The sequence below is a fragment of the Schistocerca piceifrons genome, chromosome 1 (genome assembly GCF_021461385.2).
Source record: "Schistocerca piceifrons isolate TAMUIC-IGC-003096 chromosome 1, iqSchPice1.1, whole genome shotgun sequence".
NCBI classification, from domain to species: Eukaryota; Metazoa; Arthropoda; class Insecta; order Orthoptera; family Acrididae; genus Schistocerca; species Schistocerca piceifrons.
In genome coordinates, this window is record NC_060138.1 from 861,728,390 (window position 1) to 861,745,119 (window position 16,730).

The 16,730-nt window shown below is 44.9% G+C and overlaps 1 protein-coding gene across 1 annotated transcript in view; it reads right to left on the reverse strand.

Annotated features, from left to right (window-relative positions):
- The window catches only part of LOC124791989 (facilitated trehalose transporter Tret1-2 homolog), a 336,711-nt gene extending 323,811 nt beyond the window's left edge, over positions 1-12,900 (reverse strand). Inside the window, exon 1 of the mRNA XM_047257902.1 lies at positions 12,667-12,900. Coding sequence (XP_047113858.1) covers positions 12,667-12,744 — 78 coding nt within the window. The 5' untranslated portion in view covers positions 12,745-12,900. The remainder of the gene's footprint in view (positions 1-12,666) is intronic.
- Positions 12,901-16,730: the final 3,830 nt, after the last annotated feature.

The window sequence follows — 16,730 nt, forward strand, 5'->3', positions numbered from 1 at the left end:
ATATCCGTCAGGTAAAGGATATTGGAGACTGATGAAAGAACATGACAAGTGACAGCGTAAAATAGATACACAGTACAGCGGTAGACCGGATATGGTCTGTCTGTGCCGCTTATCACGTCATGTGTCCTTTTGCAGAATGTCCATAGCGGCTATTATGCTGCCTTTGCATGGCAGTAGACGACTCCCCATACTGTGTGCCAAGCCATCCAGCGTAGACTTGGATAATACTCGTACCCATCGTCGCCGAATAATCATCCTCTGTTGATCAGCTGCGATTCGTGCATCGTCACAGTGTTATGGTTGCATGCGTGGTCAATCGGAAGCACCCGATGCCTTTGTGCGTGGGAAATTCTTCCGAACATACAGAACGATTTTTTTTTTTTTAAAGCGCTACTCTTACAACTTTTTAGTAGAAAGTATATCTCTCGATAACAAGGTAAGCAAATACATTTTAGGCAGTTCAGTCTGTACACTCGAAATGATCTTCACCAATGGTTGTATACGCTGATCAGCCAGAACATTATGACTACCACCCTGCTAGCGACATAGACCCGTCCAGGCGACAGCAGCGTCACCTGGCGAGGAGCGACTGCTAGTCAGACACACGCACGCTGCTTGTAGTATCAGTGAGCGTGCTGTCCGTGTGTAGAATGGGGAACGCGTGCAATCTATCTGAGTTTGAGCGAGGGCGGATTATGATGCCTCGCAGGCTCGGCACGACATTTCTGAAGCTTCATGACTTGTCAGGTGTTCGAGGAAAGCTGTGGTTGTCTTCAACACGTGGTGAAACTGAGATGTAACCATGTCATGGAGTTGGAAGGCCACCTCACATTACAGATGTCGACGTCGTATGCTGGGAAGAGTGGTAAAACAGGACATAAAACAGTACAGGAGGTGAACTGTGGTGGAATTAGCGTCAGACTTTAATGCTGGGAACACACAGTGTACCGAACACTCCTAACGATGGGCCTCTGCAGCCAACGAACGATTGATGTGCCAATGTTAACACCACGACATCGGAAGCTACGATTGAAACAGGCACGTGACGATCGGCACTGGACGTTGGCACAATGGCAAAAACGTTGCATGGTCTGATGAATCCCGATACCTTCTCATCATGCTGATGGCAGGGCACGAATCCGTGGTGTTCCAGGGGAAGATCTCCTTGCCACCTGTATTGCCGGACGAAGACAATCTAGCGGCAGCTCCATTATGCTCTGGGGAACATTCACTACCGAGCGAGGTGGCGCAGTGGTTAGCACACTGGACTCGCATTCGGGAGGACGACGGTTCAATTCCGCGTCCGGCCATCCTGATTTCAGTTTTCCGTGATTTCCCTAAATCGCTCCAGGCAAATGCCGGGATGGTTCCTTTAGAAGGGCACGGCCGACTGCCTTCCCCGTTCTTCCCTAATCCTATGAGACGGATGACCTCGCAGTTTGGTCTCTTCCCCCAAACAACCCAATCCAATCAACATTCACTTGGGCATTCATGGGTCGAGTGTAGCTCGTGCAAAGCCCAAGGAGTATAGCAGACTGGTTGCAGACCACATACATCTCTTAATGACGATCATGTTTCTCGACGGCAGTTGCATTTTTCAACAAGGTAATACGCCTTGCCACAGGGCCAGTAGTATGGTGGAAGGGTCAAGGAACACAATGGCGAGTTCCAATTGATCTGATTGCCTGACAAATCGCCAGATCTGAACCCAATCGAACAAATCTCGAATGTGATCGAACGTGGCGTCAGAGCTCATTGTCCCCCTCCCCGGAATTTACGGGAATTAGGTGACTTGAGTGTGCAGATGTTTTGACGGCTCCCTCCAGTGACGTATCAAGGCTTCATTGCTTCCATGCCACGACGCGTCGCCGCTGTTATCTGTGACAAAGATGGACGTAGCGGCTGTTAGGTAGGTGGCCATAATGTTCTGGCCTTCTCAACACATAAAAGCGGGAATGTCATTAGTATCCTTTGGCAGTAGTTTTCCTCTACTGGCGTTGATAACTTCAGTCCTTGTTATTCCTGATAGATCAGAAGATCGCGGAACAACAAAAACCGCCTGCTGAGCAGGATAAACACTGTACCACTGAATATGTTGCTGCTTTGTGTAGCAGGCATTAAGGGATTACTAAGATAACAGTCACCGGTATTCATTCGAGTGGTCGTATCCTCTTTCTTGACAACTGCTGCCATTGTATTTGTACCAACAGTTTCTAGCACGTGGGCTGTGAGGCTATTTCGACTTTCAAGAGGCATGATACTGAAAATGATTATATCTCTCTTCCCTTGCTGGGTTCGAACAGATCCATATATTCGATAATAGATATTCCCAACTACTACTGTCACACAGTCCTGATGATCATTAGCTTTACCCCTTTAAGTGTGCCTCAATTTATCCTGTGTCATTTGTTAGCACGTAAGTTACTTTCATCGATAGCACTGCATTCTTGTTATGATACCACAAACTGTAACCAGTGCGATATCCTGTGTCCCAGTCGTCAGTCCCGAATCGACACTGGCTAGTAACTGATTTATTGTTATAGACGCAACATTCTGGTCTCACTTATCTGCGGGACCTTTAGATGCCTGTTGGGTCGAAAAGCTATCTAAGTTTGTCGAGTTCTCGTAATACCCACCTTGCATAGAAGTCGGCGAGACGCAGCCTGATGACGTTCTACGTAAACATCTTGTTTCCTTCTTGTCCTGCCACGACTGAGTGGCACAATTATTTTTCGTGAATGTCTTCTTGTGGATTACTGAATAATTCCTACAAACTGCTCATCGTCAGCCGGCCTGGGTGGCAGAGCGGTTCGAGGCGCTACAGTCTGGAACCACGCGACCGCTACGGTCGCAGGTTCGAATCCTGCCACGGGCATGGATGTGTGTGATATGGTTCAAAAATGGTTCAAATGGCTCTGAGCACTATGGGACTCAACTGCTGTGGTCATCAGTCCCCTAGAACTTAGAACTACTTAAACCTAACTAACCTAAGGACATCACACACATCCATGCCCGAGGCAGGATTCGAACCTGCGACCGTAGCAGTCACACGGTTCCGGACTGCGCGCCTAGAACCGCGAGACCACCGCGGCCGGCTAATGTATGTGATATCTTTAGGTTAGTTAGGTTTAAGTAGTTTTAAGTTCTAGGCGACTGATGACCTCAGAAGTTAAGTCCCGTGGTGCTCAGAGCCATTTGAACCATTTTTGCTCATCGTCAGAAAGTATCAGCGTAATGTTGTAGCATCGTAAAATTTTAAAAGAGCAATACAACATTAATCATTGGCCTCAAATGTTACAGCAAGCTCAAAAAATCAGATACCACCGATGACTTCATCTATCAACAAACCGCCTCTCTCACGTCAGTTATCACAGTCTCTCCTATCACGAAGACTTCCAATATTGGAAAAGTAAAAATAAAACAGGCTGCTGGACCTTTCTGAGTCCTTGGATCTTTGAGTCTCGGTCTCAAAAATGTGAAAGAGTGGAGCATCAGCGAGCAATCGGCTGAAGAGAACCACAATCTGCACAGAGAAAGAGCTGCGATTGAATGTGAACAAAAATGGTCCAGAAACATTAAGAAGCATATCATACAAATTGTTAATTTTTTTGAGAAGGCGAAAACAGAATTATATTTCAATATAGTTTAAATTTTCACATTAACTTCCATTCGATACGTCGTAAAATGCGAGCACCCTACTGGTTGATTTAACTCTGAACTGGCAAAGCCGTAAAACATGGATTACGTATTTTGAACGAAATATTTGCTGCAATGTTGTCTGTAACCCAGTACTCTCTACAGGATACTGATCTCTCGGGGAAGTATTAATCGTCCATACTGTCGAATTTTTAAAATTACTTTTAATAGTCAAATCTTGCATTTAAAGTGTCAAAATATTTCTTACACTTTCAGTCGACCTTGTTTCTTGACACCGCTGAATTTTAAAAACATCTCTCAATAGTGAAATCTTGTTTTCAACGAATCGAATAATTCTAATGTCTTCAATCTGCATCGTTCCTCATGTTTAAAGAACACCGCGATAAACGGATATCTCTACAATCAATCAAGTGCCATGAGTTTCTGTGGCTCAATCCACCGTCTCCTTTTTCTCACCCAAAAGATCTACCATCTTCTTGTTTTTCTGTCCCACATTTCTACTCAATACATTTTTATTTTATTGTATAAGGGGCAGTCAAATGAAAACGACACACGTGGAAAAAATGTAAGCAAACTGTTTATTATTTCAAAAATAGTCGCCATAAATGTTAATACATTTATCCCTCTGTGAGACAAGACGGTCAGTACCTTCACGACAAAATCTTTGGAGTTGCCTGTGGCACCGTGATTATGTCCAGGCGTGCACCTCTTCCTCCGAAGGAAACCGATGGCCACGAATGTCTTTTTTCAAGGCTCCAAAAATATGGAAATCACGTAGAGAGAGAGAGATCGGAACTTTATGGAGGATGTGTAAGGTCTTCCAAGTGAAACTTCTACAGCGTTCTCGAAACAACCTTGGTAACCTGTGGGCCACTAAGAAAGAAATCTATTTGTTCCCTTGCGCTGCCTCTCTGTGCCGAAGACAAACGTTAAAGCGGAACCTTTAGGATGCGCTCTCAAATCCTGTTCCGCTAGTTTTGATTTTAAACAGATTAACGTCAGTGACGATTCTTCCCCACGAACAAGTCAAATTTCTTGCCACTGCTTCTTAAGGATTGAGATACAGTCCTTCCAGTTACTTCACCCTATATTAAACGTTTAAACCTAAATACGAGATCTGCCTATAATAATTTCATAAATCTTCATAATTGCATCTGATCATTTTGTGTTAGTTAGAGGTTGTCACAGTTGCACAATATTTACTAGTTATACGTATAACACTTCCCATGTAGCAGTAAGCTCGCCGATTATTGCTGAGAAACTGAGGTACTTGAGAATACCATCACGCCGACCAGTGTGGCCGTGCGGTTCTAAGCGCGTCAGTTTGGAACCGCGTGACCGCTACGGTCGCAGGTTCGAATCCTGCCTCGGGCATGGATGTGTGTGATGTCCTTAGGTTAGTTAGGTTTAAGTAGTTCTAAGTTCTAGGGGACTGATGACCTCAGAAGTTAAGTCCCATAGTGCTCAGAGCCATTTTGAGCCAATACCATCACGCCGTTAAGCAAGTGGTCAGAGAGATTTCTAGCAGTGAAAGACATTTCCAACAAGAAATGAAAGTGATGAGAAAAATTATGCAAGTCGCTATTCCCCCTTATATAGTAGGTTTACATGTCATTCCTACCTTTACACTATTAATACCAAGGCTGATTCTCTACCTTGTCGGAAAGTTGTCGTGTTTCATGCACAGCAAATGAAATTCTTTAAGTTCAGAAGCCTCATTATCTACTTTGTTTCAAAGTATCTGTGTTACATTGCCTGGTTACTGCCTCTGTTAAAAGCATCTGATGTTGCAGCTGTATCTGGTTAAGAGCGGGAGACCATGAAGATGTTGCAGACGGTAAACAAGTCCGGCTTGGCAGAGGATGAGTAAGCATGAAGTCCGTGTCCTTTTCAGCTATCCCGACATTTTGTTATCAAGTTTAAGGAAACTACAGAAAACCTAAATGTGGATGGCCGGAGAGGGTTTTGAACCGTTACTTATCACCGCGCCGCCTCGGTCGTTTTTCAAGCAGTGGAGGTCATGCAACATCATGTGAATACCACGTAGGTGACGTGAGTGAACGTGCTGTTAGTAAGCTGCAGTAACTGTGAAATATGTATTAACGTGATTTCATACATATAGTGCATTATTTGTCAGAACTTAACATTTCGAGAATTCTGCCTATTAGGCAGCAAGATAACACAAGATGACAAAAAGGCAGACACCAAAAGTAGGTTAGAGAAGGTGAATACAGATTTTCTTCAACATAAGAACACAGCTTGTATCAAATATTATCAAGAAATTGAGGGAGCTTTGCCTGTAGTCGCACAAAAGAAGCATTTTAAGTGTTTAGTGGATACAAATATTAGTGGACATAAAATGAAGAGGCAGCCACCAGAAAGACCAGGCGAGGAAAGAAACATATGAGAACCTTTACCAGAAAAAAGAATTGATAAAACATCAAGATAAGCTAACTTGATCCTGAAGCAAGAATAAGTAAAACTTTACGAATAACGAAGATTATAGTATGTAAAACAAAGATTTTCAAAGGTGGGTAATGCGTAGGTTTGTGAAACGACAAAATGGTAGCAGATACTAAGACAGTGAGGACTAAATCGGCCCAATTGGCCGATATGTGTAACACATTTCACGAATGGTGACGAAAGAAAAAGTTAGACTGAGAAACTGTAGTGAAGTGTGTGCGTACATCAAACGGTGATAGTAATGGAAATTTGCTTCTACAACAGACTGAAACAGTCTAGGTCTCCAGTAATGATTCCCTAAATGTGAACTACTTACTTCGACATATACAGTAACAAAGAGAAATAAATAACATTGATGTGAATAAGAAATATAATTGTGTAGATGCATAATCTAATGTTCCCCCAACATTAATTTTCTGGCCGAAGATTTACGTACTACATAATCCGTTCTTGAAGTTTGCAACCAATTCGTGGAATTTGTCCAATAGATCCCAGGTTTCCGACCGACCGAAGTGATGATACAAATGAGACACTGGACTTGTTTCAGATCGGTGTCTGGTCTGTTTTCAACGTCTAAAACTATGCTCAGGCGAATGCTGAATCGATTCATTAAATAGGCCATGGCCGCTTCCTTCAGTTGAGTTTCTGTTCGTCTGTAATGACCTTGAGACTGACGAGACTCTGTACCCTCCTAACCTTCCTTCCTTCTTGATAGCCATGACATTTCAGAATGTTATTTCTTGTGTAAAATGATGAGGTGAGTGTTTGTGTAGGGATTTCACACTCAACTTCGATAATCGTTAACCATATTTGCTATAGTGGAATAGTCCTTCAATATTTACTTTCAAAGATGGATAACAACCTGATAATTGTTTGCTGTATCCCCAAAAGCTGCAGAGCATTTGTTAGAAGCATCTACGAAACATTCAGACGGATTTAATTTTTCTTTTCCTCTCGATTCTTACACCTGATGAAACTTAAGCGTGAAATAATAAATAGAAGTGAAACAATATCTTTGCATGTCTGGCTAGTTCACATTTACAACGTTTAACGGCGCCATTGGTACAAAATCCTCTACGTCTAGCATTTAGCTGTTTCTGTTTAGTCAGATCTAGTGTTTGTTACAATTGGTTCGCCAAAACGTCTTTAGCATTGTTAGCCGTATAGCTGCGGATTGAAAATTACATTAAAGTTTGTAACTGTAGACGTAAAGCAGTTCACATGCATGTTGCGTTTTGCATTAGGCGTTATTCAGATTTCTTTCAGACTGTTGCTTTTTCTCGTCTCCTTGTGAAACAAAAAAGCAAATAAAATAAATGAAGTCGATTGAAACTTATCCGTGACCAAATAGGAACGAACATGAGAGAGATACATGAGTACTGCACATGTGGTCACGACTTGCTGTGTACCAACCAGCAGACGTGACATGATTTATAACATATTACTGCGAAACTACAATGGTTTCGTAAAGTGAAGCCAGTAAAGTAACCTGCGAAAAGTTACTGGTAGATGTTCAGTCGTCCGCGTTCACTAAAAATGAAACCCAAAGCGAAGCATGAAAAACACGGATATGCAGTATATTACAGAATTTGCTGACAAGCTTATACTCTGAATTTACAGCATCTTCCTGAATAACTTTGTGTAATTTTTTATGTTTCAGTTATATATTTAAATTTTTAAGCTCACAGCGGTAGAATATTTTTCAGTGACTGCGAAATCTGCCCACTTTACCGAGAAAGCCTGATTTGTATTTTGCCCTTAGCTTCTCATCAGTTGCGATCGGAAATCAGAAATGCAATTACCAAAACTGAAGAATGAATGACTTAATAGGGAACTGTCAACTTGATTTGTCTCTCAGACATCGTGGCTAAGCTGCAGTTCATCAGTAAAAATTTAAAACCCGCACCATGGCCAAGGCCAGGAGAGATGTACCTCATATAACACACAATTGACGTCAAAGGAACGTATAATAATAGTTGTCGCTAGCATTTACACTGCTGTTGTTTCTTGCGTATAACCAACATTATCGCAGATAACTGCGGATGCAAAACTTTCCAAGGTGCATTGCAATTAAATGCGGATTTGCCGTGCCACGGGACTTACGCCATGCATAATGCCAATGTTTCGCAATGAAAATTAAGGGAGAACCTGTAGACGCCGTCGCTGTTTGGTGGGAATTGACCGCTAGAGTAATAGTGGATTGTGTGACGTGGACAGTCAGCCAGGAAAGCAGTGTCTACGAAGCGTAAGTGCTAACCTGAAGGAATTTCACGTAGCCATTCATTGAACACTTCATTTGTTGATGCTGTTTGTGTCCATCCTACTGTCTGAGCTTTTCCCGTTCCATTACCACCCGTTTTTTACGCCCGTTGCTGCGTAAATTATTTTTGTCTTATGTGCCACAAGCCACTCAATTAGTCGATTAGTCCTCCTCGGCGCGAGCTCTGGAACAGTTTTGATGCATATTTTGTACTCAATTTACCCTCTTAAGGGCCGACTTTGGGAAAATGTTTCCTCCGAATTTCATGTCTCTACTACCAGTCGTATACTCTAAGCATTGTTAGTTCAGTTGGTTTCTCTTTGAAAAGTACATAAACTGACCGACCAAGAGGCATGGGAGGGGTTGTTCCATTTGAATACATGCCGTGTATGACGCCCGAATGTTGCGCGAGACGCCACGTACGGCGCGAATGTTGGCACGTTACCTGAGCTCTTTATCACAGACAGGTGTGTAGTAGCGAACATGGCAGCGAGTAGCGAGTTAGCCGACATTAACGCGGAATGACAATTGCTGCAAGACGTCTGGGCCATAACGGACCGAAATTACACAAGACTTTAGGTTTCAAACGTCAACACTGTTGTTGCTTCCGTAGAGCTGGAAACTGGAGACATCAGCTGCGAAATATCCTGTTATGGAGAACAAAGGAGTGCTTTTCCACTCAGCTGTTTTAATATTTTAATTTCTTTGCAAACGTCTTCGAAGTAACTACGGCTTCATCTTCAGGCATTTAAGAGCCGTTATCGAAGTGATATACCACCGCAACTATAACCTGTTTATGGACCCAAGCATAACCCACTATAAGACTAAGTCGTACAAATAAGACTGTCTCATAATTGCTGCGCTAGAGGATGCTAGAATACATTAAGAGGATGTACTTGCAGTTGTACGTCACGTCGATAACAGCGCTTAAACACCTGAAGATGAAGCTGTTGTTGAAATCGTTTGCAAATGAGGAAAAGCGATAAACACAGTTGAGTGGAACACCAAACTCCAGAAAGTGTACAGAATAAGATGGCATCACTGCAATACATGAGTGATATTCCATAATGCGAAACTTCGGCATTGCGGGAGGCGGTTGTCTTGCCTGTTGTATTATATGCTTCAGAAACTAGACCTCTAGGAGAGCATTCAAAAATTTCTGAAACTGCAAAGGGAGAGCGAAAAATTCTAAGAAAAATTGGCTGTCCCACTAACGTAAGTGGCATACGGATTAAAAAAAAAGAAGCTACAGACTTACACACAGCAACAGACAAGTCCACTGTTGCAATACGTAGAAGACGCTTTAAGTCCTATGGTCACTTCTCCATAATAGACGACACTAGATAACAAAAAGGCTACTTAATATAATAAATTCAAAAAAAGTTAAAAATCACTTGGTTAGAAGAAGTTAAGCAGGACTTACGAGAAATAAATACCACGGAAAATACCATCAGAAAACGCAAAGCGTTTAGAATCCTAGTTGCGAATTACACATTCGTAGAGCAAGCTAAACAAATACACTGGGAAACATTGGATAGAGGAACGGAAGAGACAACATAGGGAAATCATGAAAGAGAAGAAGAAAAAGAAGCTATCAGACCAAACTAACAAGTTCAAGCGAGCTCTTTAACTTGGCGTAACGAAGAAAGAAGGAAGAGGAATTGAGTGAAAAAAGCAGTAGGCTTTGTTCTCCATATCCTAAGAGATGAACAATGTCTAGGGTGGATTTTCAGTGTTGCAGGAACGATGTTACCAGACATGTAAATCATTGCACTAGAAGAGGAGTGTTTGACAAACGGACTTCACGTCACCTCGGCAGATCCGTACGAGTCTGAGTCTGATCGCAGCCGATTAGAGGGTGAGGCATGTAAGGAATCCACCATCCCTTAGTCATAACTGTCTCACACAGATTGCGAGTCGGTGAAGGACTGATTTTCAAGAGCAGAGATCGTCAGATTATTGATACTGTTGTCGCTCACAGCAGCGAGTCGTTGTTGTGACGGCTTAGCGGAAAGAAGCAGCGGCTTAGTGTATCCCCATCACTGTGGGCCGACCCTCTTATAATTATACGAATTAGTGACAAAAGTATTTGCTTTTACCAAGAAGTTAATATAAATATGTAGAGTCTAGTTTCAGCAGCGCCGACCAATAGACTGCAATGTAGAACACGTGTGCACAGTACTACGAGGAGATTTCTAAAAGTAAATCACGCACGTCATCCCACGCTATAGCCACTGCGCAACAAGACAGGTGCATAGTCAGAAGATAGTATGTATTTTAACTTCCCTGCAGGCACAGTTCTGCTGCGATGTGGATAACAGGTGCATCGCAGTGTGGAGCGAAGTGACGCGGTAACTGAAAACGTACTCCAAAGCTGAAGTACACGGGACCAAAGCTGATGTACGCGTGACCGTGCGATTGTTGTGCGAAAAACGTCCGTATTGACATACAGATTTACCGCAGAACTCTGGCACCATAAGGGCCAAATGCAGTGTCATGGAAAGGAGTCAACAATTCAAACGAGGGGCACAAACGTGAGTGATATGAAGATGGCATCTGTTCTTTCGGACATGACATTCTTCAGCGCGGATGCACACGAATTGCCTGAACTCTTACGGGACTCGGTGGATTGTCTGCCGCGAGTAATGAGTATAATGGCAGAGACACTACGAATGTAGTGTGTGGACTATAAGTTGAGAATGTGGGTCTCACGGGGTGCGTGCCGGCGATAAATTCCTGCAGTCGCACTATCCTCTGTGCCCTCGGTGGCTCAGATGGGTAGCCGGCACGGTAGCTCAGCGTGTTCGGTCAGAGGGCTGCTCGCCTTCTGTAATAAAATAACTGAGTAAAGGGATCAACTTGGGCGGATGTCTTGTGACGTCCGCCCAGACCAAACGCAACGAACAATACCGAACAAAAAAAAAAGGGGGTAGAGCGTCTGCCATGAAAGCAGGCGATCCCGGGTTCGATTCCCGGTCGGGGCACACATTTTTAACCGTCCCCGTTGATGTATTTTAACGCCTGTCAGGAGCTAATGGTATTGATTTAATTGTAATTTCAACGTGGGTGATGGTTATCGGGAAGGAAGTTGGTTCAAATGGTTCAAATGGCTCTGAGCACTATGGGACTCAACTGCTGAGGTCATTAGTCCCCTAGAACTTAGAACTAGTTAAACCTAAGGACAACACAAACATCCATGCCCGAGGCAGGATTCGAACCTGCAACCGTAGCGGTCTTGCGGTTCCAGACTGCAGCGCCTTTAACCGCACGGCCACTTCGGCCGGCGGGAAGGAAGTTCCACAACATGGACGACAGACAACAATATTCACGCAATCGAGGAACTATTCGCAGTCACAGGTTTTCAGACAATGAGGACGTTCACAAAGCTGCTCTCGAAGGCCTCCGTGACCAAGGAGCGCATTCCTACCGTCGAGGAACAGAAGTATCGGTAACAAGTTTATGGATACTTAGTGACCATGTAGAAACGTAGTGTCACGTATCTGTGTCACTTTTAAGTGTAGTGTGCCGCGCGGGCTTAGCCGAGCGGTCTGGGGCGCTACAGTCATGGACAGTGCGGCTGGTCCCGGCGGAGGTTCGAGTCCTCCGTCGTGCATGGGTGTGTGTGTTTGTCCTTCGGATAATTTAGGTTAATTAGTGTGTAAGCTTAGGGACTGATGACCTTAGCAGTTAAGTCTCATAAGATTTCACACACATTTGGACATTTTTAAGTGTAGTGCAGTGACAATAATAGCTCCTTTGCCCGCGATACCAATGTGCAATTAACTTTTTTTAAGTCCCCTTGTACAATAACGTGTGACGTTATTTAAGTGTACTGAACCTGTGTTTAGATTAGACGCGAGTATGTGGGTAGGACGAGGGTAGTGTGTCTCCCATTGTGTTACACGAAATTACATTACTTAACAAAACTAAAACTCATAGTGAACTTGATCATCGCAAGATCTGTATTTTCTGAATATAATGTTATTAAGCAGTCAGATCTCGTTACCGTGACAAAATCGATACTTATGACATTAGGTCACGGCAACAGGGGTCAAAGGTTATGCTGCCAGATTATTCCAGATTTTAACAGCCAAAATAAAGGCAGGAGTGTTAAAAGCGCTAGGATCTCATTTCTACGAAGACTGTGTGGTGGCAAAGGCACCGAATAGGCTTCGACAGCCGGCGACCGACTCCCGTCTGAGTGGCTTGCCACGACTATCGGTGACTTGTTGCAAATGAGCGCAAGATCCGAAACTGCACGGCCAGGCGCTGCAGCCGCCACTGACCTGAGGCAACGGCAGAGGCAGACGCGGTGGCGCCGCTGACGGGAGCGGCGGCTGGCGTGCGACGTGCGGCGGCGTCATCCCGAGTCCGTGTGCGGCTGGCTCAGTGGCGGGCGCTGGGCATCCCGGTCCGGTCACCGTGGCTGCGCGTCTTTCGGAGGTCGAGCGCACAGTAGTCAGTCGTGAGCGTGGCGATGCGCGGCGGTGCGACTCCTAGCAGGGGCCGGCGTGCGACTGGCGGCCGAGCCTGCGGCACACTACGGCGGCGTGGCGGAGCGTCGGCCCCCTCCACCATCGCTATATATACGGCGGGCCGCGGGCTGCAACTGCACCAGGCGCACCGGCCACCGACACCCCGAACCGTGAATCACTCCTCGTGGGCGGACCGCCCGTTCCTCCGCGTTTCCCGGTGCACTCCACCGACGCGTAAGGAATTTGGAAGTCAGATCGAACCCACGCACAGCCGCGCTATTCCCAGCAACGCGATAACACAGGCGGACATACCTTGTCTCTCATCCTTCCGCCCTCTGCCGGAAATATTGTTGATTTCTCGATTCAAACTCCAATCATGCGGTCAAGTGTCCTTGGGAACTCGTGCACTCTACGACAAAGTTCAAATGGCTTTACAGGGGAACCTCCCCATCGCACCCCTCTCAGATTTAGTTATAAGTTGGCACAGTGGATAGGCCTTGAAAAACTGAACACAGATCAATCGAGAAAACAGGAAGAAGGTGTGTGGAACTATGAAAAAAATAAGCAAAATATACAAACTGAGTAGTCCATGCGCAAGATAGGCAACATCAAGGAGAGTCTGAGCTCAAGAGCGCCGTGGTCCCGTGGTTAGCGTGAGCAGTTGCGGAACGATAGGTCCTTCGTTCAACTATTCCCTCGAGTGAAAAGTTTGCTTTCTTTATTTTCGCAAAGATATGATCTGTCCGTTCGTTCATTGACGTCTCTGTTCACTGTAATAAGTTTTGTGTCTGTGTTTTGCGACCGCTATATTTGCTGGATTCATAGTGCCCACGGAATACATCTCACGTATTTAATGCACTCTCGTCCAAAGTAGCGAACAGTCAACTGCCAGCCAGGGAGCTTCGTTAGCAGGAATACTCTCTCTTCCGTGCGCTGTAGTCGACTGGCGTCGTGTGTTTCGATGTTTGTTTAGGTGTAGCGTCCCCATACTACGGCGCAGTTACCTCGCATCGGACGGACGGACGGACGGACAGATAATAATTGTCTGAAAATAAAAAATTAAACTTTTCACTTTTTTTTAATTTTATTTTGTTCGCTTTTGTTCGTTGCATCTGATCGGGGCGGACGTCGTAAGACATCCGTTTAAGTTCGTTGATGATCAATTAACACAGTTTTTTTATTACAGAAGGCACGTAACCCTTTGACCGAACATGCTGAGCTACCGTGCCGGATATTTCAGTTTTTCAATGCCTATCCACTGTGCCAACTTATAACTAAATCTGGTCCGCAGCTCGTGGTCGTACGGTAGCGTTCTCGCTTCCCGCGCCCGGGTTCCCGGGTTCGATTCCCGGCGGGGTCAGGGATTTTCTTTGCCTCGTGATGACTGGGTGTTGTATGATGTCCTTAGGTTAGTTAGGTTTAAGTAGTTCTAAGTTCTAGGGGACTGATGACCATAGATGTCCATTTTTTTTTCGGGCCGCAATAACCACTGGAAAAAAAGGAAGGACCATTGAGAGAATGGTGTCGTGTGGGAGGAGTTCCAAATTTAACCAATTAAATTTATCATAACTTTACACAGTAGGATTTTTTTTTTTTTTTACCTATCGTGCAATAGGTGCTGACTTCATGAGCCGCACTGGCAGCTGTTTTGGGCCGCAGGTTGGACACCCGTGTGCTAAGGCATGACTCATGTGGCAATATGAACGGGAGACCGAGGGGGGCAGTAGGGGGAGGGCAGTAAGAATGAGTTAAAAGGGTACAGAGAAAAACTGATGGGGAGGAGTGAAGCCTTGCACGATACAAAGGGATGTTTGAAGAGAAGTTTAACGTCCGGTCCGTGACAAAACCATTTACTCCGTCAGAACATGCCTTGGAAGGCCCAACGGTTACCGCCGGCCGCCGTGTCATCCTCAGACCAGAGGCGTCACTGGATGCGGATATGGAAGGGCATGTGGTCAGCACACCGCTCTCCCGGCCGTATGTCAGTTTACAAGACCGGAGCGCTACTTCTCAGTCAAGTAGCTCCTCAGTTTGCCTCACAGGGGCTGAGTGCACCCCGCTTGCCAACAGCGCTCGGCAGATCGGATGGTCACCCATCCAACTGCTAGCCCACCCCGTAAGCGCTTAACTTCGGTGATCTGACGGGAACCGTTGTTACCACTGCGGCAAGGCCGTTGGCGACAAAGTCATTAGTCATATATAAATGTAGACAGAAGAGACGAATAAAAATTTGTACCAATGCTAGGATTCGAGCCCAGGTCTCCTGCTCACTAGGCAGTTGCACTAACCACTACGCCACTCTGGCACAGTGGTTTTGCAGTGCTGACGGACTACCCTAGCCCGCCTCCCTCCCCAGTTCAAATTCAGATTCAGGCTTCAGTCCACTTGTTACTACTACTAAATTCGAAGAGCATTGCAGATGCTCTCCAACTGTATTGGAACAATACCTCAGCATCGAACGAAATGGGGCATCCTGACTGAAAACCAGCCATAATTGCTTTAATCAAATGAAACTATATGGATCCACAGACCTTTCCAAGACTCAGACATCTATGGAGTGTATATGTAGACTGAAGCGACGAATGAAAACTTGTACCAGGGATATCCTGATCACAAGACGTTGCTGTTCGACTTTAGAGGAAATACCAAGTGGGTTGAGTCGTGAATAGGAATCTGGATTGAGGAGGGTGGTGTGCTAGGGTAGTCCGTACAGTTCTGCAAAGCGACTGTGCCATAGTGGCATAGTGGTTAGCCCAACCGCCTAATGAGCAGTTAGCCCGGGTTCCAAACTTGGCCTAGGTACAAATTTTCATTTTCCGCTTGAGTCTGTATACATACAGATCTTTGAGACTTGAAAAGATCTCTGGAACTATACAGGGAGGTCCATTGATAGTGATCGGGCCAAATATCTCAAGAAATTAGCATCAAACGAAAAAACTACAAAGAACGAAACTCGTCTAGCTTGAAGGGGGAAACCAGATGGCGCTATGGTTGGCCCGTTAGATGGCGCTGCCATAGGTCAAACGGATATCAACTGAGTTTTTTTAAAATAGGAACCCCCATTCTTTATTACATTTTCGTGTAGTACGTAAAGAAACATGAATGTTTTAGTTGGACCACTTTTATCGCTTTGTGATAGATGGCGCTGTAATAGTCACAAACGTATAATTACGTGTTATCACGTAACATTCCGCCAGTGCGGACGGTATTTGCTTCGTGATACATTACCCGTGTTAAAATGGACCGTTTACCAATGCGGAAAAGGTCGATATCGTGTTGATGTATGGCTATTGTGATCAAAACGTCCAACGGGCGTGTGCTATGTATGCTGCTCGGTATCCTGGACGACATCATCCAAGTGTCCCGACCGTTCACCGTATAGTTACGTCATTTAAGGAAACAGGAAGTGTTCAGCCACATGTGAAACGTCAACCACGACGTGCAAAAAATGATAATACCCAAGTAGGTGTTTTAGCTGCTGTCGCGGCTAATCCGCACATCAGTAGCAGACAAATTGCGCGACAATCGGGAATCTCAAAAACGTCGGTGTTGAGAATGCTACATCAACAACGATTGCACCCGTACCATGTTTCTATGCACCAGGAATTTCGTGGCGACTACTCTGAACTTCGTGTACAGTTCTGCCACTGGGCACAAGAGAAATTACGGGACGATGAAAGATTTTTTGCACGCGTTCTATTTAGCGACGAAGCGTCATTCACCAACGAAGGTAACGTAAACCGGCATAATATGCACTATTGGGCAACGGAAAATCCTCGATGGATGCGACAAGTGGAACATCAGCGACCTTGGCGGGTTAATGTATGGTGCGGCATTATGGGAGGAAGGATAATTGGCCCCCATTTTATCGATGG